This window comes from Bos indicus, chromosome 7 (genome assembly GCF_029378745.1).
Source record: "Bos indicus isolate NIAB-ARS_2022 breed Sahiwal x Tharparkar chromosome 7, NIAB-ARS_B.indTharparkar_mat_pri_1.0, whole genome shotgun sequence".
In the NCBI taxonomy this organism is placed as follows: domain Eukaryota; kingdom Metazoa; phylum Chordata; class Mammalia; order Artiodactyla; family Bovidae; genus Bos; species Bos indicus.
Window position 1 is genome coordinate 47,064,614 of NC_091766.1, and position 22,339 is coordinate 47,086,952.

The 22,339-nt window shown below is 40.5% G+C and overlaps 1 protein-coding gene across 7 annotated transcripts; it reads left to right on the forward strand.

Moving 5' to 3' along the window:
- The first annotated feature begins 1,660 nt into the window (after positions 1–1,660).
- FBXL21 (Putative F-box/LRR-repeat protein 21) lies at positions 1,661–21,245 on the forward strand. 7 transcript variants are annotated; one of them, XM_070793614.1, is made up of 6 exons: positions 1,661–1,823; positions 2,179–7,949; positions 10,303–10,669; positions 11,128–11,250; positions 17,332–17,503; positions 18,102–21,245. In XM_070793614.1, the coding sequence occupies exons 2-6, from the start codon at positions 7,867–7,869 to the stop codon at positions 18,743–18,745; spliced, it is 1,389 nt and encodes a 462-aa protein (XP_070649715.1). In that variant the 5' UTR covers positions 1,661–1,823; positions 2,179–7,866; the 3' UTR covers positions 18,746–21,245. The 7 variants fall into 7 exon arrangements, with proteins under 7 accessions (XP_070649715.1, XP_070649719.1, XP_019820515.1 ...); XM_070793618.1 differs by having other exon boundaries at positions 2,179–2,234; XM_070793615.1 differs by lacking the exon at positions 1,661–1,823 and having other exon boundaries at positions 1,835–6,698; positions 7,854–7,949.
- The last annotated feature ends 1,094 nt before the right edge of the window (positions 21,246–22,339 follow it).

A 22,339-nucleotide genomic window follows, 5' to 3' on the forward strand; every position in this document is an offset into this window, starting at 1 on the left:
TCGATGCTCAGCTTTCTTTATTGCCCAACTCTCACATCCATATACGACTACTGAAAAAACCATAGCTTTGACTAGACAGACCTTTGTTGGCAAAGTAATGTCTCTGCTTTTTAATATGCTGTCTAGGTTGATCATAGCTTTTCTTCCAAGGAGCAAGCGTCTTTTAATTTCATGGCTGCAGCCACCATCTGCAGTGATTTTGGAGCCCAGGAAAATAAAGTTTGTCACTGTTTCCATTGTTTCCCCATTTATTTGCCATAAAATGATGGGACCGGATGCCATGATCTTAGTTTTTTGAATGTTGAGTTTTAAGCCAGCTTTTTCACTCTCCTCTTTCACTTTCCTCAAGAGGCTCTTCAGTTCCTCTTGGCTTTCTTCCAGAAGGGTGATGTCATCTATTATACAGTGCAGCTCTTGCATACTAGGTGTTCACCCAAGAGAAATGAACATGTCCAAAGATGTGTACAGTAATGTTCATAGCAGCTTTATTTGTAATAGCCAAATGTCCATCTTCAGGTGAATGTATATATAAACTGTGTTATATCTGTAAAATGGAATACTACTCAGCAGTAAAAACAAATGAGCTATGATATTCATTTCCCTGGTGGTTTCCCTGGTGGTTAAGATGGTAAAGAATCCACCTGCAGTACAGAAGACCTGGGTTCAATCCCTGGTCAGGGAAGATCCCCTAGAGAAAGGAATGGTTACCCACTCAAGTATTCTTGCCTGGAGAATTGCACGGACAGAGGAGCCTGGTGGACTACAGTCCATAGGGTAACAAAGAGTCAGACAAGACCGAGCAACTAACACTATGATACTCAAAATAATTATGCTGAGTGCAAATAACCAGATAAAAAGAGTACATACTCTATGATTCAATTTATGTAAAATTCTAGAAAATGTGAACTAATCTGTAGTGTCAGAAAGCAGATGGGGAAAGTGTTGGAGGAGGGATTATAGACAGGCATAAGGAAACTTTTGGAAGAAATGTGTATGTTCAGACTTATCGAATTGTATGTTTTAAGTATCTGCAGTTTATTTTGTCAATTATACCTTAAGAGAGTTGTTTGCAAAAAAAAAAAAAAAAAAGTATGAGGGGGATTTGTGTTGATAGAGAAGTTTATAGAGAAATATGTCCGTGATGTAGTAAGCAAAAGAAGTTCCAGAATATTATATATAATTTGATCCCAGAGTTTTTTTTCAAACTTAGCAAATGAGAGTAATAAAATTCTTGCTTCTCATTGGATACTTCTGTGTATGTACGGAAGGTCTAGTAATTTACACAAGAACAGTGTTATCCTCAGGGAGTGAGATGTGGCACAGGACGGGGAGTTGATATACACATATTTAACACTGAACTGTTAACACTCTCAGTATTTTAAGTTTCATGTATCTGTGTATTAATAAAGGGTGCACTTTCCAGGGAAGTTACGTTCTAGACCCTGGAACTGTGAATTCACTCCCATTCGGATGGGCTGGTCGTTAAGATTTCACCGCGCAGGTGTCACATCAATTTAGCTGAAGGCCAGCAGGCAGAAAACCCTCCCAGTCACCACTTAAGGAGATGCCCCTGAGCGGGTGGGAGCCGGCACGCACAGGTCCCCTGAGACAGTTGGAGCTATGCGCATGCGTGGCCGCCCGGGGGCGGGGCCGGGGGAGGGCCTGGGGGACGCCCGCGAGCTCTGGGGTCTTCGTCCCCGGCCCAGCGTATCCGGTTCCAGGGCAGCTGCCCAGAGCTCGGACGGGGGGGAATTGGGCCGCCGCCGCAGCCCGGCCGGCGAAAGCCCGGGCGCGCGGAAAGACACGCGGTGGTGTGTCTCCAGGTATCCTTTCCTTCTGGGGAGAGCGGAGGTCTGCGGGGGGCTGCGCCTCCACTAGCTTTGAGGAAGCCGCGGGCAGGAGCGCGGGTCCTGCCCGGGGCGGGTTGTTTGAGGACCCGGCTAGCGCGCTTTCTCCCGGAACGGGGAGGCGCGACCTGGCGTCCTCAGCCCGGGCACTGGACTCCCCGAAACGGGGAGCGGGAGGGGGCACCCCCGGCTAGAGACTCCTCCCGACCCCAGGCCAGGCTGCCGTGGCCAACCCCCACCCCTGCATTTGCTTTTCCTCGAGGTGGGGTCTTCTGTCTGAGGTTTTACAGCCTCGGGTTGTTCGTTTCTTCCTATGGTGGTTTTTCTGCAGGGCCCAGCCCGGGACCCAGGTTTCCCGAATTTAGTCATTTTGTTCATCTTTGGAGGGTAAGCTCTGAACGGATTATGTTCGTCTTAACCTCTCTCTTAAGCGCGTATTAGTTGATGTTTTCATTACCTGTATGATTACTGATTACGCGGTCTCTTTTGCACGACGACTTGAAGTGTTTTCCCTTAACAGGAGGAGCCTGTTAAGAGTTTATGTTTACAAAGGCATGTCCTGGAGAAAAGTAGACACAAGCCTTCCCTGTAATTTGGAAGAATCTCTGCCCTTTTAGGTGTTATTGGTTTTGTCTTTATTTACCTGTGCCCAGAAATTTCCCCCAAAATATGAAGTGGAAAAACTGATTATTTGCTCAGAAAAATGTTGCAAAGTGCCTTCTTGAAACCTTTGTATTAATTGTTAAGATCCCTTGGTGTAACCAACACTGAGAAGAGACTCTCCCCATTTCAGAAGCCTTCCCTGTAAGAGAGCCTGGCTTGCAGTCCTCATTCCCTTTTCCCTTCGGAGTTGCAGGAGAGGTGGAGAGGGTTAAGAGAGGGGAACAGCTGAGACTCTCCCCCACCCCAGTTTCAAGGATTTAAACACATTGCCCAGTTCAAGTTTTTAAGAGTCACAACAGTAGAAAGTTGGCAATCACTGCTTTAAGAAAGATTTGTTTGACATAAATACATACCAGTTATTTATGTCCTGTTGGAACTTTGATGATACTGTAGTTTGACTTTCATATTTTAAAAAATTGTAGATTTTAGATTTAGAATGGAACCCAGAGGTCATGTGGGTTGCAAAGAACATAAATATTTTTGAAAACATTCTTAAAAAATTATATTTTGTCCTCTGGGCTATGTTCAGTGGGAAGACTTTGCCCTTTGGCACAATTTACTCTTCTATTAGTATTCTGTCAAGCAGTCAAGTTTCAAAACTATATTTTGAAATAAATCTTCCGCTCCCCTGTCCAGGCTACACCTCTCTGGCCATTGCACTGATGACTACTAGGATTTCAGACTCCTAACAGAGGTCCCCTGCATATGGGGGGAGCAATCTAATTTCTCAGTGTGCCACTTTAGAAGAGTTGCTTAAGGACATTTGCTCATTGTTTTTGTTCATTTTCATCTTGTTGCTTCCAACAAATATGTCTCATTTTTTTAGATAGTTTTAAATCTTTATGCTTTATCTGTAGTATTTACACAATATTTCTACTGTTGTGACTCATAAAAACTTGACGTCTTTAGAAGTGCCTTCTGTGTATTCATTTCATCAATCTGGAAGAACCTGGTGATGGTGCAGAAGATAGCTGCTTTCATTTCTGCTTCCAGGCGGGCTTTTAATGTTCAGTAACCTGTCTTTGATTATCTTTCCCTCAAGAATACTGTGGGAGAGTTCTTAGATACTTTTAGAGGCTCTGATTCACAGGGTCACCCATCTGCCAAATTAATTAACATATTTAAAAAAGGGAAATTGGGTTAGGGTGGTTAGTGAAGCCACCAAGTGGACTTTGAATCATCATTACGTTTTTTCCCCAAGTGCTGATAAACCTGTTTTGTGCTTGTGATCACTGTCAAGTTTGCTCATTTCTACATGTTTCAATTGTGGCTTACCACCTGATGGGGTCCTAAATTCTGGTTTTGTCTTCCACCAGTCCTCACTATTTGGTGACTCTTAAAACAACAGTCAACTCCCTTTAGCCACCAGGAAAGTAATTCATCTGAGTTTAAAAACTCCAGTGAGCCGATCTGAGTTAGGTACCTTCACAACGCCTACTTCTGGGTCTTAGGTAGAGACTCCCTATTTATATATCCTTTCCAGATCTCTTCAGTGTTTTCTAGCATAAAGCATGACCTGCATACATGGAATTAGCCATATTGATAGCTCAGTAGAAGAGTTTCTGTGGTAAATAAAACCATGTGTCATTTGGTTGGGAAAGTATAAGTCACTTGACTGACCTCTCTCTTCTTTTGTGGTATTCCTCTGAAAGTGTCCCTGGTGGCTCCCATCTGCTTAGTTCTGGAGTAGAATATAAAGGCGAGAGAGCTGACCTTGCCATTATCTGGAAGATGGGGTTTGTATGATAGTAGAGCAACACTTGGCAGTCTGGAAATCAAATTGTGGATATTGGGCTCTAATTCATTCTCCCTGTCTGTCTTCCAGAGCTCTATTTTAGGAGTAGGATTCAGAGAGAAGAGAGCTGGCTGATGGTGGGCATTAGAGATTGAAGATAAGGTTTTAGTGGATTATTAATAAGTTGTCTCCTCCACCTGCTGTGTGTAACTCAGTTAGGCTTACAAAAAGGAGCAGAGTGAATTTATTTAATTTTACTTTATGACACTTATTCATGATGCCCAGACAATGAGTTTTATCCTGGTATTGTTGTAGTTGTTCAATCGTGTCTGACTCTTTACAACCCCGTGGACTGCAGCACCCCAGGCTTCTCTGTCCTTCACTGTCTGCCAGAGTTTGCTCAAGCTCATGTCCATTGAGTCAGTGATGCTATCCAACCATCTCATCCTCTGCCATCCCTTTCTCCTCCTGTCTTTAATCTTTGCCAGCATCAGGGTCTTTTCCAGGGAGTTGGCTCTTCGTATCAGATGACCAAAGGGTTGGAGCTTCAACTTCAGCATCAGTCCTTCCAATGAATATTCAAGGTTGATTTCCTTTAGGATTGACTGGTTTGATCTCCTTGCAGTCCAAGGGACTCTCAAGAGTCTTCTCCAGCACCACAGTTTGAAGGCATCAATTCTTTAGGGCTCAGCCTTTTTTATTGTCCAGCTCTCACATCCATACATGACTACTGGAAAAACCATAGCTTTGACTATATGGACCTTTGTAGGCAAAGTAATGTCTCTGCTTTTTAATACGCTGTTAAGTTTGTCATTGCTTTTCTTTCAAGGAGCAAGCTTCTTTTAATTTCCTGGCTGCAGTCACCGTCCACAGTGATCTTGGAGCCCAAGAAAATAAAGTTCTGTCACTGTTTGCATTGCTTCCCCATCTATTTGCCATGCCTGGTGTAGACCTGTTTTTATTTTCTTCTGTATCCATAGACTGCTCCTAACTCTGATAAGTCACAGAAATTGATCAAACTTCAAAGAGAATACTAATAAATCATGAACAAATCAATTATGTCTGTCAATACAGGTGAAAAATTTAAAAACCACAGAAGCTTATGGTAACAGCAGACAATGGCACCCCACTCCAGTACTCTTGCCTAGAAAATCCCATGGATGGAGGAGCCTGGTAGCCTGGTAGGTCGCTAAGAGTCGGACATGACTGAGCGACTTCCCTTTCACTTTTCACTTTCATGCATTGGAGAAGGAAATGGCAACCCACTCCAGTGTTCTTGCCTGGAGAATCCCAGGGATGGGGGAGCCTGATGGGCTTCCATTTATGGGGTCGCACAGAGTCGGACACGACTGAAGCGACTTAGCAGCAGCAGCAGCAGTCAGACTACATTCATATGGGAATGATAAATAATAAAAGTTCTGTCTGCTTATTTAATTATTATAACTGTAGAGGTGTTCAATTCAGTTCATTTGCTCAGTCGTGTCCAACTCTTTGCGACCCCATGGACTGCAGCACACCAGGCTTCCCTGTCCATCACCGACTCCTGGAGCTTTCTCAAACTCATGTCCTTCAAGTCAGTGATGCCATCCAACCATCTTATCCTCTGTTGTCCCCTTCTCCTCCTGCCTTCAATCTTTCCCGGTATCAGGGTCTTTTCTAATGAGTCAGTTCTTCACATCAGGTGGCCATAATATTGGAGCTTCAGCATCAGTCCTTCCAATGAATATTCAGGACTGATTTTCTTTAGGATGGACTGGTTGGATCTCCTTGCAGTCTAGGGGTCTCTCAAGGGTCTTCTCCAACACCACAGTTCAAAAACATCAGTTCTTCGGAGCTCAGCTTTCTTTATAGTCCAATTCTCACATCCATACAAGACTACTGGAAAAACCATAGCCTTGATTAGATGGACCTTTGTTGGCAAAGTAGTGTCTCTGCTTTTTAATATGCTGTCTAGGTTGGTTATAACTTTCCTTCCAAGGAGTAAGCGTCTTCTAATTTCATGGCTGCAGTCACCGTCTTCAGTGATTTTGGAGCCCTAGAAAATAAAGTCTGTCACTGTGTCCTTTGTTTCCCCATCTATCTGCCATGAAGTGATGGAACCAGATGCCATGATCTTAGTTTTCTGATTGTTGAATTTCAAGCCAAGATTTTCTCCAGGATGGTGGAGTAGAGGGATGTGTGCTCATCTTCTCCTGTGAGAACTCCAAAATTACAACTTGCTACTGGACAACTGTCAACAGGAGAATGTTGGATCCCACCAAAAAAAAGATACCCCACATCCAAGGGCAAAGGAGAATCCCCAGCAAGATGGTAGGAGAGGCAAAATCGTGTTTAGAATCAAACCTCATACCTGCCAGAGACTCTTGGAGGGCTCAAACAAACCTTGTGCGCACCAGGACCCAAAGACCCTGCAGAGACTGAGCCAGAACTGTGTTTGAGTGTCTCCTGTGGAGGTATGGGTCAGCAGTGGACTGCTGCAGGGGCAGGGGCTCTGGGTGCAGTAGACCTGGGTATGGCATGTGACCATTAACCCCACCATAGAGCCCCCAGAACTTACACAAGACTGAGGAAACAGACTCTTGGAGGGCACAAACAAAACCTTGTGTGTACCAGGACCCAGGAAAGAGCAGCAGGGACCCCACGAGAGACTGACTCAGCCTTGCCCGTGAGTGTCCAGGAGTCTCGGTGGAGGCGTGGGTCGGCAGTGGCCTGCTGCAGGGTTGGGGGCACTGAGTGCAGCAGTGCCTGCATGGGACCTTTTGAAGGAAGTCGCCATTATCTTCATTACCTTCTCCATAGTTTGGCCTTAGGTCAAACCACAGGGAGGGAACACAGCCCTCCCCATCAACAGAAAATTGAATTAAAGATTTACTGAACATGGCCCTGCCCATCAGATCAAGACCCAGTTTCCCCCTCAGTCAGTCTGTCCCATCAGGATGCTTCCATAAGCCTCTTATCCTTCTTCTTCAGAGGGCAGACAGAATGAAAACCACAATCACAAAATCTAACCAATCTGATCACATGGACCACAACCTTGTCTAACTCAAACTATGAGCCATGCCGTGTAGGGCCACCCAAGACAGACGGGTCATGGTGGAGAGTTCTGACAAAACGTGGTCCGCTGGAGAAGGGAATGGCAAACCACTTCAGTATTCTTACCTTGAGAACCCCATGAACAGTATGAAAAGTAGTGGTGGCATGTGCTTCTAAAAACTGGAACTGAAAGATTTACATAGCCTATTAACAAATGTAATCAGGGCTACCCTAATTGTTCTGTAGTAACTCGCTATATGTTTTTATTAAAATGTGAATTTTTAGAGCCCTCATTTGACTGTTTGATCCACAGTCTTCTATTTGAGTAGAGCTTCATGTGTAATTCCTGGTGAGTGTTGCTCTATTTCTATTGATGAGGCTAGTGGTATTTTGTTCTTGTTTTTGCTTTAATGGGCAGCTTTTCTTCTGAGTGGAAAATAGTTTGGGAATCAGTAATTTTCTGATAATAACTTTCAGCATATACAATGATATATAAATGCCCTAAGTATAAAAATTGCTGAATTTTTACTTATATATTCTGATGAATGTGTTTTTGTGGTGTTTTGCCAAGCTAGGAAGTGAAATCAAATGGATATTGGTGAGTACCCTATGGCAGCAGTTACTTCATTTCATTCATTCACCGTGAACTGTAACTTGGGAGCCTTCTTTAGGTAAGAAAGTTGGTAGTTTGAAAAAGAAATGATCAGTTTTGAAAAACGATTGTATATGCTTAGGCTGGAATTTCTATATCTAGGTTTTCAAGCTAATAAAGATCCCTTTGTCTTGCACTTGATCATATGTTCCAGATGTTCATTGCTAAAAAATTATTTCATATAAAATGTATGGTTTGTGGATGGGTTTTCTATTCTGAAAGTTGATGTACATGAGGAAAAAGAAAACTAAGATGTTATTTTTTGATAGAACTATTGGTACATACTATCGTTTAGTTATTTTTGGTGACTCTGTCAGTGAATTGGGAACTTAAATTTTTTTAACAGATACACAGGTTTAACATTTAATCCCTGTTACATGCGGTTTTAATATATAGCACAGTTCCTTTATTTAGAATCACAAGGTGGTTTTCTAACTGGGCATTTGGATGAAGTCTTTGTTTTATTTTTGGCTTCACTGCTTTTTTAATGAGGGATTATGTTAGCAATAACTTTTTGGTAATTCCTTAGTAAAATTTTAGCTTTCCATTCTGTAGGCTTCCTAATAAAACAGTTACAAGCAAAATGTCCATAAATGTGCTCAGCTTCAGAGGTGAGTATCTGACGTCCATTCCTGTGCTTTCCTTGGACCGTTGTATTTCGTTTTAGGGAATTAACCCTTTAAAATAGTACATGCTTTGAATTATTGATGTCAGCAGCTGCGCATATTCTACATGGTACTGCTCAGTTACGTACGTAAACTGGTTTAGTCAGATTAAGATGCGCACTGGCTCTTCTGCCTAGTGCTCGAGATACAGTTTTTTCCTACCCCTCCTTCCCTTTCCCAAACCCTAAAGATGGCCTTTCATTTTGCTCAGTGATTTTATGGGTCATTCCTATTTCTGGGATCCATCTCTATGTTGTGGTTAAGAAATGTTTCCCATCAGACAGTGACTCGTGAGACAGGGATATTTACATATTAAATAAATATTTCATTAGATTTGAAGGTATGTTTCAGTTATGATACCAAATCTTCCACATACACATACCTAGCATCCAGGGATGAGAAGAGGGTTAAAGAGTCAACCAAAGTTAAATAAAATTCAGAACTACCCTTATTACTATTTTAAAATGTATACTTAAAATACTTTGAATTCTTATGTAAAATATATGTACAAGATAACCCTATATACTTGGCTATATCTATACCTGAATTTTGTCTGCACTTAGTTTTGTCTCCAGCTAATAGGAGTCATCCTTTCTTTCTGTTGGGAAAGAATGCTCGTTCCTTTGCTATGTTTACATCAGCTAGTGAGGACCCAGTATGCTGCTGCGGCTTCAGTCCCTGCCATATCCCGCTTCTCTAGATCTCCCATGTCCTGGGTGTCATCTGAAAACTGTCACAGGCCATTTGGCTTTTCGTTGGAACTGTGCTCCAGCTTAAGCAACATAATGAAATTTGTTCAGGAAAATGCATTAGATGATTTAACAACAAGGGCGACATTTATTGAGCACTTACTATGGGCTGGCACTTGAGTTACTTTAATCCTCTCTACAACCTTATGAGACGTAATGCATTTCTCCCTGCTTTTCAGGGGAGGAAGCTGAGGCTTATATTAATTTGCTCAGACAGAATCACATGGTTGGTAAATAACAGAGTTGGGACTTACCCAGATCCATGCTTTTAGTTATGTTTTATAGCTCCCAACGATCCCCACAACCCCACCCTGCTTGGAGTTCTCAGCACAATTGCACTGTGTTAGTGAGAATACAGTAATTGACTAGGAATAAACCTGGCACATGCTCTGCTTCCTTGGACCTTTCTTCCTGGAAACTTACCCCGACTACCCCCTCCCACATACAAACTCAAGAATATGCCATTCCCTTAAACTTCCACCAGCTGGTCCCAGTTTCAGTGATGGCATTCATCACTGTATTTTGCTGTTTCACCATAGCTCTTTGAGAACAAGTTCCCTCCTATTTGGGGCTTCTCTGGTGGCTCAGATGGTAAAGAATCTGCTGGCAGTGTGGGAAACGTGGGTTAGGAAGATTATCTGAAGAGGGGAATGGCTATCCAATCTAGTATTCTTGCCTGGGGAATCCCATGGAAAAGAAGAGCCTGGTGGGCTACAGTCCATGGTGTCGCCGCAAGTCGAACATGACTGAGCGACTAACGCTTTGACTTTTCCCTCCTGTTTATCTCTGTATGTCTAGTGCTAAGTAGTGCCTATCAATGCATGAAAGTGAAAGATTCCTGTGAAAATTGTCTTAAACTGTTTCTCATTTTCTGATGTTGTTATTCCATACAATTAAAGCAAAGTATAGGATGGGAATGTGGGGAAAATGATCACTTACCATTGTTTACTGTTTACAGAATGAAGAGGAACCGTTTATCTTTCATGAATAAAGTTCTCCAGTCTTCACCTGCAGTGAAACAGCCAAAACTTGGGTGCCATTCTTCTCTCAGCCAGACTCACATGCGTGCTGCTCTTCTGGACTGGGGGAATTTGCCTCACCACGTAGTGTTACGCATTTTTCAGTATCTTCCTTTAATAGATCGAGCCCGGGCATCTTCTGTCTGTAGGAGATGGAATGAAGTTTTCCACATACCTGACCTTTGGAGAAAGTTTGAATTTGAGCTGAACCAGTCAGCTACTTCATATTTTAACTCCACTCATCCTGATCTCATTCAGCAGATCATTAAAAAGCATGCTGCCCATCTCCAGTATGTCAGCTTTAAGGTAAGAAAAATAAGCAGTACATAAAAGCGATGACTTAAGTTTTGTTAGTATTTGTGTTAGATCATTATACTGAAACAGTCAATGAATAGTTCAGAATTCTTATCCCAATCTATTTCCTGTTTGTTGTTACTTGCATAGATTTAGATGTAGTACTTGAGCTACAATTGAATAAACTTCAGCTTCCTTCATGTAGATGCCATTAATAATTTTAATAAAATTCAGGTAATCTTACAAGATTCGAAAGTATAAAGTGCTTAGAAAGTTCATTTGTCATCATCTCTGCTTTTCCTTTTTTGTCGAATATAGTGTATATTAGAGAAAAAATACTCATTTATTTTATAGTTTGAAGGGATAAGTACAGTTTTGTAGTTGAGTATTGAATTCTGTTAAATAATTATATTGCCAGTAACCTTCTAATGTTACATTCATGAAATTAAGATTTTTAATTGTCTCTGTAGGTTGATAGTAGTACTGAGTCAGCAGAAGCTGCCTGTGGTATACTTTCGCAGCTGGTAAATTGTTCTATCCAGACTTTGGGCTTGATTTCAACGGCCAAGCCAAGTTTTCTGAATATGTCCAAGGTAAAGATGATTTTTTTTGTGAGATTGACTACAATTCTTAAATATTATTGAACTAGACACACACAGGGCTTCCCAGGTGGTGCTAGTGGTAAAGAACTTCCCTGCCAGTGCAGGAGATGCAAGAGATGCAAGTTTGATCCCTGGGTTGGGAAGATTCCCTGGAAAAAGAAATGGCAACCCACTCCAGTATTCTTGCCTGAAAAATTCCATGGACAGAAGAGCCTGGAGGGCTACAGTCCCTGGAGCTGCAGAATCAGACACGACGAAGCAACTGAGCATGCATTCAGTCAAACATAATTCTTTTCCTAAAAATAGATCACAACCTTACTTGCATTCAAATAATTACTTAAAGCAGGTTTTTGTTGACTAGCACTTAGATACACATTAGATATTTTTGATGAGATATCTAATGCATGGTTTCATTCTTTAGATCTGTTTTGTAATTTTAATAATTGTGTCACAGCAGATGGCATTAATATAAAATCTAGGTGTTGTATTTAGAATTTCCAAGTGCCAGTTTACATAGTTACATTGAGTGTAGAGTGTGTAGGGCCAATAGTGGGTATCTTTCCTGAATTCAGTTGTTGCTCCATTGGAGGTGGAACAGTGTCATCTTTAACTAAATGTACTATACTGGTTAGGATAATGTTGGCATCCTTGCAGTAGAAATTCCAAAGGAACAGTGGCTTGAAAACATGGCTGAGGTTTATTTCTCTTACACTAAAGAAATCCATAGGCGCCGCAGTCCCTAGCTGTGGCCTGGCTGTCCACTAGGACTGTGGAACCCACATTCCGCCTAGGCGCTTCCTTTCTCTCCACGGTGTTGTCTTCATTTTCATTTCCCAAGATGGCTTTCTGTGCTCCAGCCATCATGTCCTTGTTCTAGACCGCTGGAGGGAATAAATGGGGGGGAAGAGTGTGCCCTCTCCCTTTCAAGGTGTACAAGGCTAGCCATAAGTACCACACAGGGCTTCTTACTGGGCAGCTTAGCTCTGTGGCCACAGCACATCTCTGGGAAGCAAGGAAAGTCTTTTAGCTGGGTGGCAATATGCCCAGCTAAAAATTAGAACCAGATTACCAAAGAAGAAAGGATGATGGTTCTTATGAAGCCACCAGCAGTCTCTGCCACAGAAATTAATGACTGCCTTCTCTTCATTCGGCTTTGACTTGAATGCCGTGTCCTCAGAGAGGCCCTCCTTGACCCATTTTGCTGAAACAACACCCCCTCCTCTAGTTACTCTCTGCAGTGTTTTATTTTCTTTACATCATTCATCAGAACTTGAAATCACCTTATTTATTTAATGTTTACTCTTCTCCTCCTGAAACAGAAGACATCAGCTCCTTGAGGGTGGGGACTCTCTTTTGCTTATTTACCATAATAAACCCAGAATTAGAATAGTGCCTCATATGTAATAAGCACTGAACTCTGGTCATCAGTGAAACTGACTAATGGAAGCCTTCCTGTAGAAGTGGATGGAGGAATAGCAGCATCTCCGTTCTCATTAACTGGGTCATGGCTCTCTTTTAGAATGCATTTCTGCTAGCCTGTTAATCTTTTTAAGAGGTATGCTGAAAAAAAATGGGTCACTTGGGGATTCAATAATCAGATGAAAACTTACTACTTCTAAATAGTTATTTTTGTTTATGAGATAGGGAAGCAGATTAGCCTGAAATTCTTAGATTCTGGGCTGTCTCTCTGCTGCACATCAGCTTCCAGGGCCAGCTTCTGGGTTACCTGAGGCAGTTACCAGAGGCTTCATTCTAAGACGCGCCTCCACACAAAATGAGCTCTGTGGCTTCTGGCAAAGTTGTGGATGTCTCTGTGCCTCAGTTCTTTGATTTGCAGACTGAGGGAAAGTGATGTATGGATACAGAATGTTGATCTGCCTGAGAAGTACTGACCTAGAGACTTCCATGGCAGTTCAGTGGTTAAGACTTTCCTTCCAGTGCAGGGGATGTGATTCAATCCCTGATTGGGGGGCTAAGATCCCATATGCCTTGTGGCCAAAAAACCGAAAACATAAAAACAGAAGCAGTATTGTAATAAATTCAATAAAGACTTTGAAAATGGTCCTCTTTTTAAAAAAAAGCAATAGTACATTGTTACTGTAATGAAATATGTACTCTAATGCTTAAGTGTGTCCTTCAGGACTGAAAGAGTCCTATGGAAGTTGATTAAAAGTGAAATAAACCTTACATTTCTTAAGGGAAAAGAGTGAACTGTTTCTTTTCCTCTAATAATTTTTGGCACCATAAAGTTTAGTAGAACTATTCAAAACCCTGAAGGACGATGCCATCAAAGTGTTGCATTCAATATGTCAGCAAATCTGGAAGACCCAGCAGTGGCCACAGGACTGGAAAAGATCAATCCTCATCCCAATTCCCAAGAAGGGTAGTACTAAAGAATGTGCTGAACATCAGATAATTGCACTCATCTCCCATGCTAGTAAGGTCATGCTAAAATCCTGCAAGCTAGGCTTCAGTATTTTGAGAACCAAGAACTTCCAGATGTCCAAGCTGGTTTTAGAAAAGGAAGAGGAACCAGAGGTCAAATTGCCAACATTCAGTGGATCATAGAGAAAGCCAGGGAATTCCAAGAAAACATCTACCTCTGTTTCATGGACTGCTCCAAAGCTTTTGACTGTGTGGATCATAATAAATTGTGGAAAGCTCTTAAAAGAGATAGGAGTACCAGACCATCTTACCTATCTCCTGAGAATCCTGTATGCAGGTCAAGAAGCAACAGTTAGAATCCTGTATAGAACAACTGATTGGTTCAGGATTGAGAAAGGAATACAACAGCGTTGTGTGCTGCCACCCTGTTTGTTTAACCTATACGCTGAGCATATCATAAGAAATGATGGTCTGGATGAGTTACAAGCTGGAATCAAGGTAGAAGGGAGTAACCTCAACAACGTTAGATATGAGGATGATACCACTCTAATGGCAGAAAGCAAAGAGGAACTAAAAAACCTCTTGATGAGGGTGAAGGAGGAGAGTAAAGGAGCTGGCTTAAAACTATATGTTAAAAAACTAAGATCATGGCATCTGGCCCCATTACTTCATGGCAAAGAGAAGGGGAAAAGGTGGGAGTAGTGTCAGATTTCCTCTTCTTGGGCTCTAAAATCACTGTGGATGGTGACTGCAGAAGATGATGATTGCTTCTTGGCAGGAAAGCTATGACAAACCTAGACAGTATGTTGAAAAGCAGAGATATCACTCTGCTGACAGAAGTCTGTGTAGTGGTCTTCCCAGTGGTCATGTATGGTTGTGAGAGATGGACCATGAAGAAGGCAGAGCACCGAAGAGATGAAGCCTTCAAACTGTGGTGCTGGAGAAGATTCCTAAAAGTCCCTTGGACAGTAAGGAGATAAAACCAGTCAATCTGGAGGAAAATCAATCCTGAATTCTCATTGGAAGGACTGATGCTGAAGCTGAAGCTCCAGTATTTTGGAGAAAAAGCAAGAGAATTCCAGAAAAACATCTACTTCTGCTTTATGGATTACACCAAAGCCTTTGACTGTGTAGATCACAACAAACTGGGAGATTCTTCAAGAGATGGGAATACTAGACCACTTTACCTGCCTCCTGAGAAATCTGTTTGCAGCTCAAGAAGCAGCAGTTAGAACTGGACATGAAACAACAGACTGGTTCCAGATTGGGGAAGGAGTATGTCAAGGCTGTGTATTGTCACCTTGCTTTTTAACTTATATGCAGAGTACATCATGAGAAATGCCAGCTTGGATGAAGCGCAAGCTGGAATCAAGATTTCCGGGAGAAATACCAATAACCTCAGATATGCAGATGATACCACCCTTATGGCAGAAAGTAAAGGAACTAAAGAGCCTTTTGATGAAAGTGAAAGAGGAGAGTGAAAAAGCTGGCTTAAAACTTAACATTCAAAATATTAAGATCATGGCATCCGGTCCCATCACTTCATGGCAAATAGATGGGAAAACAATGGAAACAGTGCCAGACTTTATTTTCTTGGGCTCCAAAATCACTGCAGATGGTGACTGAAGCTATGAAATTAAAAGATGCTTGCTCCTTGGAAGGAAATCTGTGATCAACCTAGACAGCGTATTAAAAAGCAGAGATATTACTTTGCCAGCAAAATGTCCTTCTAGTCAAAGCTATGGTTTTTCCAGTAGTCATATACGGGTGTGAGAGTTGGACTATAAAGAAAGCTGAGTCCCAAAGGAGTGATGCTTTTGAATTGTGGTGTTGGAGAAGACTTGAGAGTCCCTTGGACTGCAAGGAGATGGAACCAGTCAATCCTAAGGGAAATCAGTCATGAGTATTCATTGGAAGGACTGATGCTGAAGCTGAAACTCCAATACTTTGGCCATCTGATGCAAAGAATGGACTCCTTGGAAAAGACCCTGATGCTGAGAAAGATTGAAGGGAGGAGGAGAAGGGAGTGACAGAGGGTGAGATGGTTGGATGGCACCACTGACTTGACAGACATGAGTTTGAACAAGTTCCGGGAGTTGGTGATGGACAGGGAAGCCTGGCATGCTGGAGTCCATGGGGTTGGAAAGAGGTGGACATGACTGAGTGACTGAACTGAGCTGATGTGAACATCTGACTCATTGAAGTCCCTGATGCTGGGAAAGATTGAGGGTAGAAGGAGAGGAGGAGAGAGAATGAGATGGCTGAATGGCATCACTGATGCAGTGGACACAAACTTGGGCAAACTTTGGGAGATGGTGAAGGACAGGGAGGCCTGGTGTGCTGCAGTCCATGGGGTCACAAAGAGTCGTGCACGACTGGACAACAACAGCAAAGTTTAGTAAAGAGGTTCGGCTGTCCACCATTTGAGAATGTGTGTAACTCAGTTTACACTTGTATAAACCATTGATTTCTTGTAAAGGAATTATGATGTATAACCAATTTGGTCATTCTATTAGGGACAGTAGAGCCTTTGATAGAATCCAAGTTGATTATGAAAAGGAAAAAATGTGCATAGATTTGTTTTCTAGACTTTCTGTGTCAAAAAATGACCTGAAAAGTTCTGAAACTCCACCCATTATGAAGTCAGACTGTAACTAAACTTTTTTTTGTCAGTCTTCAAAACAGAAAGTTTTCAAAATGTATCTTTGTTTAGATAATTTGCTAGAAAAAAAAGTCTCTGAAGAATATGACATCATTTATTCATCAACAGTAAATATTGACTTTTACTATGTACCAGATACTATTTTAGGTGCTAGAAATACACGAATGAATAAAACAGATAAGAATTTATTTATCCTAGACTAGGGTGTTGACTCAGTCCAGATAGTAAATTTCAGGCTTTGTGGGGCCTATCGCTCTGCTCACTTCTCGCACTGTAGTGTGAAAGAAGAGCAGTACATAAATGAGTCCCACAGTGCTCTTCTATGGTCAGGCTTTAATTAGGGACACTGAAAGAGCTTCACTTAAGTTTTGCATATCACAAAGCACTCCTCTTTAAAAATTTTCTTTGAATCATTTGAAAATATAAAAACCATGCAGTGGCTTAGATGATAAAGAATCCACCTGCAATGCGGGAGACCTGGGTGTGATCCCTGGGTCCAGAAGATCCCCTGGAGAAGGGAATGGCGACCCACTCCAGTATTCTTGCCTGGAGAATTCCATGATCAGAGGAACCTTGTGGGCTATAGTCCATGGGATCGCAAAGAGTCAGACATGAATGAGTGACTAACACTTTTCACACTTAACTCATGAGCCGTACAATAAAGTGGACTGGACTTGGCCCGTGGACCATAACTTGCCAACCTCTATTCTAGGAAATACATAAGATTATATCCTTTTAATGTTGAAAAGTAAATCCTTAAGAATGAAAATAATTGGAAGATGTGTTTATGAAATCTTTGAGACTTCTTCCTCTCTCACTATTCCATTTAGCAATGATAAAAGTAATAAAACTGTACTTTGCTATTTCTCCTGGCTAATGGCACTATGAAAAGCAGTAATATGTTGATCACTTTTATTATGCTATTATAAGCATATGTTGATATATTAATAAATAGTTTTGATGAAATTATTGCAGCTGTAGATTTTAAAATAATGTTTTATAATTTTTTCTTATTGCCATGCTAGTCTCATTTTGTGTCAGCACTTACAGTTCTTTTTGTTAACTCAAAATCATTGTCATCAATCAAAATTGAAGACACGCCAGTGGATGATCCTTCTTTGAGCATTCTTGTGGCCAATAATAGTGGTACTCTAAGACGCCTAAAAATGAGTAGCTGTCCTCATGTTTCATCTAATGGTAGGTTTTATTTTTGAGCTCATATGATGTTTTATTATAGTAATAGTAGTAATACAATTTCCTGTTGAACACTACATGCTTATGAGATATAATTCATCAATCTTTCTTTCAAAAGAACTCAGTGTATTGATGTAAGCTAAATATAGTTTAAATTGCTTCTCCTAAGAGTATCTTACTTATATATATATTTTTTATTGTATGTATAATTATATATATGGGGCTTTTCGGTTGGTGCAGTGGTAAAGAATCTGCCTGCCAATGCAGGAGACGGAAGAGATACAAGTTCAATCCCTGAATGGGGAAGATCCTCTGGAGAAGGAAATGGCAATCCACTCCAGAAGGACTAAGTACACATATTCACATAATTATTTATATTATATATATATATATATATATATATATATATATATATGCACACATACACACATACAAATACAGATTTGCATGCAAATTATATATATATATCAGCATCCATCTCAGAAATCATTAGATGTCTATTCTAGGAAATAATGAATAACTGATACAAATTTAAATTCACAAAATGTTGTGTTAGTATCCATACTCTTTGTGTTTAAAGATTTTTCCCCATTTCCTGCAGGAATCCTTTGTGTAGCTGACCATTGTCAAGGTCTTAGAGAACTGGCATTGAATTATTACATGCTAAGTGACAAACTTCTCCTGGCGCTTTCAAACGAGACTCATGTTAACCTTGAGCATCTTCGAATAGATGTTGTGAGTGAAAATGCTGGACAAATTGAATTTCATTCTATTAAAAGACAAAGTTGGGATGCACTTATTAAACACTCCCCTGGAGTGAATGTTGTTATGTACTTCTTTTTATATGAAGAGGAAATGGAGACGTTCTTCAAAGAAGAAACCCCTGTTACTCATCTTTATTTTGGTCGGTCAGTAAGCAAAGAGATTCTAGGACGGCTAGGTCTTAACTGTCCCCGACTAACAGAGTTAGTTGTATGTGCTAATGGTATTCAGGTCATTGATACTGAACTTATTTGTATTGCTGAACACTGTAAAAACTTGACAGCCTTGGGCCTCAGTGAATGTGAAGTTAGCTGCAGTGCATTCATTGAGTTTGTAAGACTGTGTGGGAGAAAGCTAACCCACCTCTCTATCATGGAGGAAGTTTTGATACCTGATGATGTGTATAGCCTAGATGAAATTCACACTGAAGTCTCCAAATACCTGGGAAGAATATGGTTTCCTGATGTCATGCCTCTCTGGTAATTGACTACTGAACCAAAGATTCTTAACTTTTTTTTTTTTTAATCTATAAGATTAGCTTCTTTCTGTCTATGCAAATGTAAATTTTAAGATGCGTTGCTGAAATGTGTTAGGTGAAATCTTGTATTGTTTACAAACTACCTTAATGGATTATAGCAGAAGCATTTGAGAAACTATGAGAGATTTGAAAAGACAGAAATCATAAATAGAGCACAGACACTGTATGGTGGGTTAGATAGTTGATAGCTGCCGCTGCTGCTAAGTTGCTTTAGTCTCGGCCTACTCTGTGCGACCCCATTGATGGTAGCTCACCAGGCTCCCCCGTCCCTGGGATTCTCCAGGCAAGAACACTGGAGTGGGTTGCCATTTCCTTCTCCAATGCATGAAAGTGAAAAGTGAAAGCGAAGTCGCTCAGTTGTGTCCGACTCTTCGAGACCCCATGGACTGCAGCCTACCAGGCTCCTCCGTCCTTGGGATTTTCCAGGCTAGAGTACTGGAGTGGGGTGCCTTCTCCAGATAATCAGTTTGTAGATAAGTTCCTCAGCCTTCCTTGAAGGCATATTTTGACTTGCTAAATAAATTTGTAATATTGAATTTTGGATCCCTTAAATTATGTCACTTACAATTTTATATTGTTAATTGTTTCTGTTTCATCTTGGTATTAATATACTTTACAAAATATTTAGTATTAGAAACTAAGAGTACACTCAAAGTAGAGATACAGAGGCTGGCTTAATTGAACTCTATTTTTTAGCAGTATATAAGATCATGTTATGATTCAGTAAATAACTTGTAATTTCTAGTGCATTTCGAATTCTACTTTGTTGTATTAACTTGGGAGAAAATGGGCATTAGATTAACATTAAATAATGCTAATTCATTTTATAAAGATACTGTGTAATTGGTTAAACACACTACTGAGATAAAAAGTAAATTTTTTAGAGGGTGTTTGTGAGGGAATCAGCATTTACTGGATATATTTACTATGTATCTGAAACTATGCCAGATCCTTTGCAGAAGTGGTTGTTTAATTAGTAACACAGCCAAAACACTTTAATTATTGTTTATATTTTATAATTATACTTTAATGGCTACGATTTATTGCCTTTAAGATGAATATGTATCCTTAAAATGACCCATAAGACCCCACAGGTTCTGGCTTCTGGCTTCTCCCTGCTTCTTTGACCTTGTCTCCTCCCACAGGTGCCCTTTGCCCCTTCTGTTCTCATCCTCTTTCAGTTCCTTAAAATTGCCATGCACCCTCTAGTCAGAGCGCATTTGTACATATTCTAGGCAGATTTTAAAGTCATATGTTATTGTTAATATGCCCTGAGTGTGATAAATGTTGTCACAAAAATGTAGTGATTCCTCCCTGTCCAGCTATGGCCTCTTAAATTGACCACTTACCTTGTTCTTTCATTAAATTACTTTCTTTCAGAAAACTCAAAACATTTTCTAAATAAAGATGGATTTTATAGTCATTTAAGCTAATATCTGACACCAAAATTTTAAGTATATGTTATAATCACCTTCAATAAAGAAAATTAAGTTACTCAGTGCTGTTACCTCCCTGTCATTTGAACCTGTGCAGTACTTTAGACTGAACATTTTAACACTCAAACCTAAAGGAAAAGGAAATTAAGAAAACAAAACAACCTTCTGATACAGTGCACCAGAGGGCGCTATATTCTAGTGATTCTGAGGAAAGAAGTCCTTTAGTCTAAAGTTTGCATTTATGTTCAACAGATATGAGAGTGCCTGTGGGAGGCGAGGCAGAAAGCAGCATTTTCGCTCTTCTTTGGAGAAGCCGTCTGTTCTGGGTAATGAGTGTGGTTTCTAAAACAGTCACTTCAGAAGGTTGATTATTTAGAAGACTAAATGTATATGTCATTGTTCAAACATTTTAGAGCTCCTTTTAAAATTGCCTTTGAAATCTGTATGCTATTTCCTTTTTTGTGATCTCAATGGGAGCACAGGCTTTGTCTTTTGAAGAAAAATGTAATCTTTGGAAGTGACCTAAAGTTACTTGGCACTAGGGAGATGAATAAGGTAGATGATCAAACCAGACACTGCTGGTGTTGCAGTTTTCTTCTTTTTAACCAAAACTTAAAGTCTTAATTTGCTAGCCTTGTATAAGATGTTATGACACAGTAGAGAATAGTATCTAACTGGATATGAGAAAGTACTGATGGTGTTTTATAGACTAAACTATCTGAGAGCCGTCAGTGAGTCTTCTTCCTGAATACCCACCCGAGTCCCGTTGCCTCTATAACATCTTATTTGTAATGATAAATACCCGTGAAGTCACCTCCCAACCGTAAAACTACAGCATTGATAGTAACTTAAATTTTTCTATGTGGTCCTTCCCTATCCAGTCCTGAGATAACTAGTGTTTATTATTTGCTCGATTTCCTTTTTATATGTTTTTATCACATATACATGTGTTCCTAAAAATTCTGTTTTGGCTTTAGTTGTTTTGACTTAATAAAACAGTATCATGCTATATGCCCTTTTGAGCTTTTTTAATGATTCATCTATTTTGTTATGTTTAGCTGAGGTTCATTTATTACAACTGCTGTATAACATTCCATTCTGTACCGAAACCACAGTTTGTCCATCTGACTATTGACAGGCATTTGAGTTGTTCCGGGTTTTGCTATGACAAATAGTCATATTATGAGCATTCTTGTACACAGGTGCTAGTATACCAAAGCAGCCCCTTCTCTTTAGTAAAAAAGTTAAGTTGACTACATTTCCAATCGCATAGCTCCACTAGGAGTGGAGTCATTCTACTGGAGTTTTCTACATTCCAAAGAGTTTAAGCAAAAATTCATGAAAGTTTCCAGAAGGAGGAGTTCACCTCACTCATTTCTTACTGACCGACTAAGATCTACAGAGCCGTATTATTTCTCGTCCTTTGACTAGTCGTATGGTCTTATTTCCCTTTTATACTCGTTGTCAGCATAACCAGGAAAGAGTCATAAGGATAGACAATGATGTGTAAAAATAAGTAGCTGTTACGGGCATATGGCTCGATGAGGCTGATGGACTCAGTTGCATGAGATACTTCAGGTCGGGGTAGATCTCTTTCTCTTTTTAGTATTCTTTGTAATGTAGACTTTCTGAAATCAGTGTCCCACAGTACCTTGGACTGCTATCATTGATTACCTGGAAGATCGACAACTTACATCGAGTGTGGGAATGTATGGCTGTAAAGACTGGCAAATTCTGTCTTATCCGTGTAAACCCTTCACCCTCCAACCACTTTGGGTATTTCAGCAATTGGGTATACCAATACCAAAACCTAAGGGTATTCCTGAAATTCTTTACTGCCTCAACTCAAAAGAAGCCTTGAGTTTATTCACTTGGTATTTATGAACTTTTATGTGTCTAGCATTGTACAACACTCTAATCTTGTGCCCTAAAAACACTTAAGGTTTTTTAAATATTTTCAAGCAGAAAGCTAGTTTTAGAAATGTCAACATTGCTGTTGGCACCAGTTTGAATTTGTATGTTTGTTTCTCCTATTTATTTAGAACTGAGAAATCTTTTAGAAAAAACACATCCCTGATCCCATAGGTTACAGATCAGACCTGA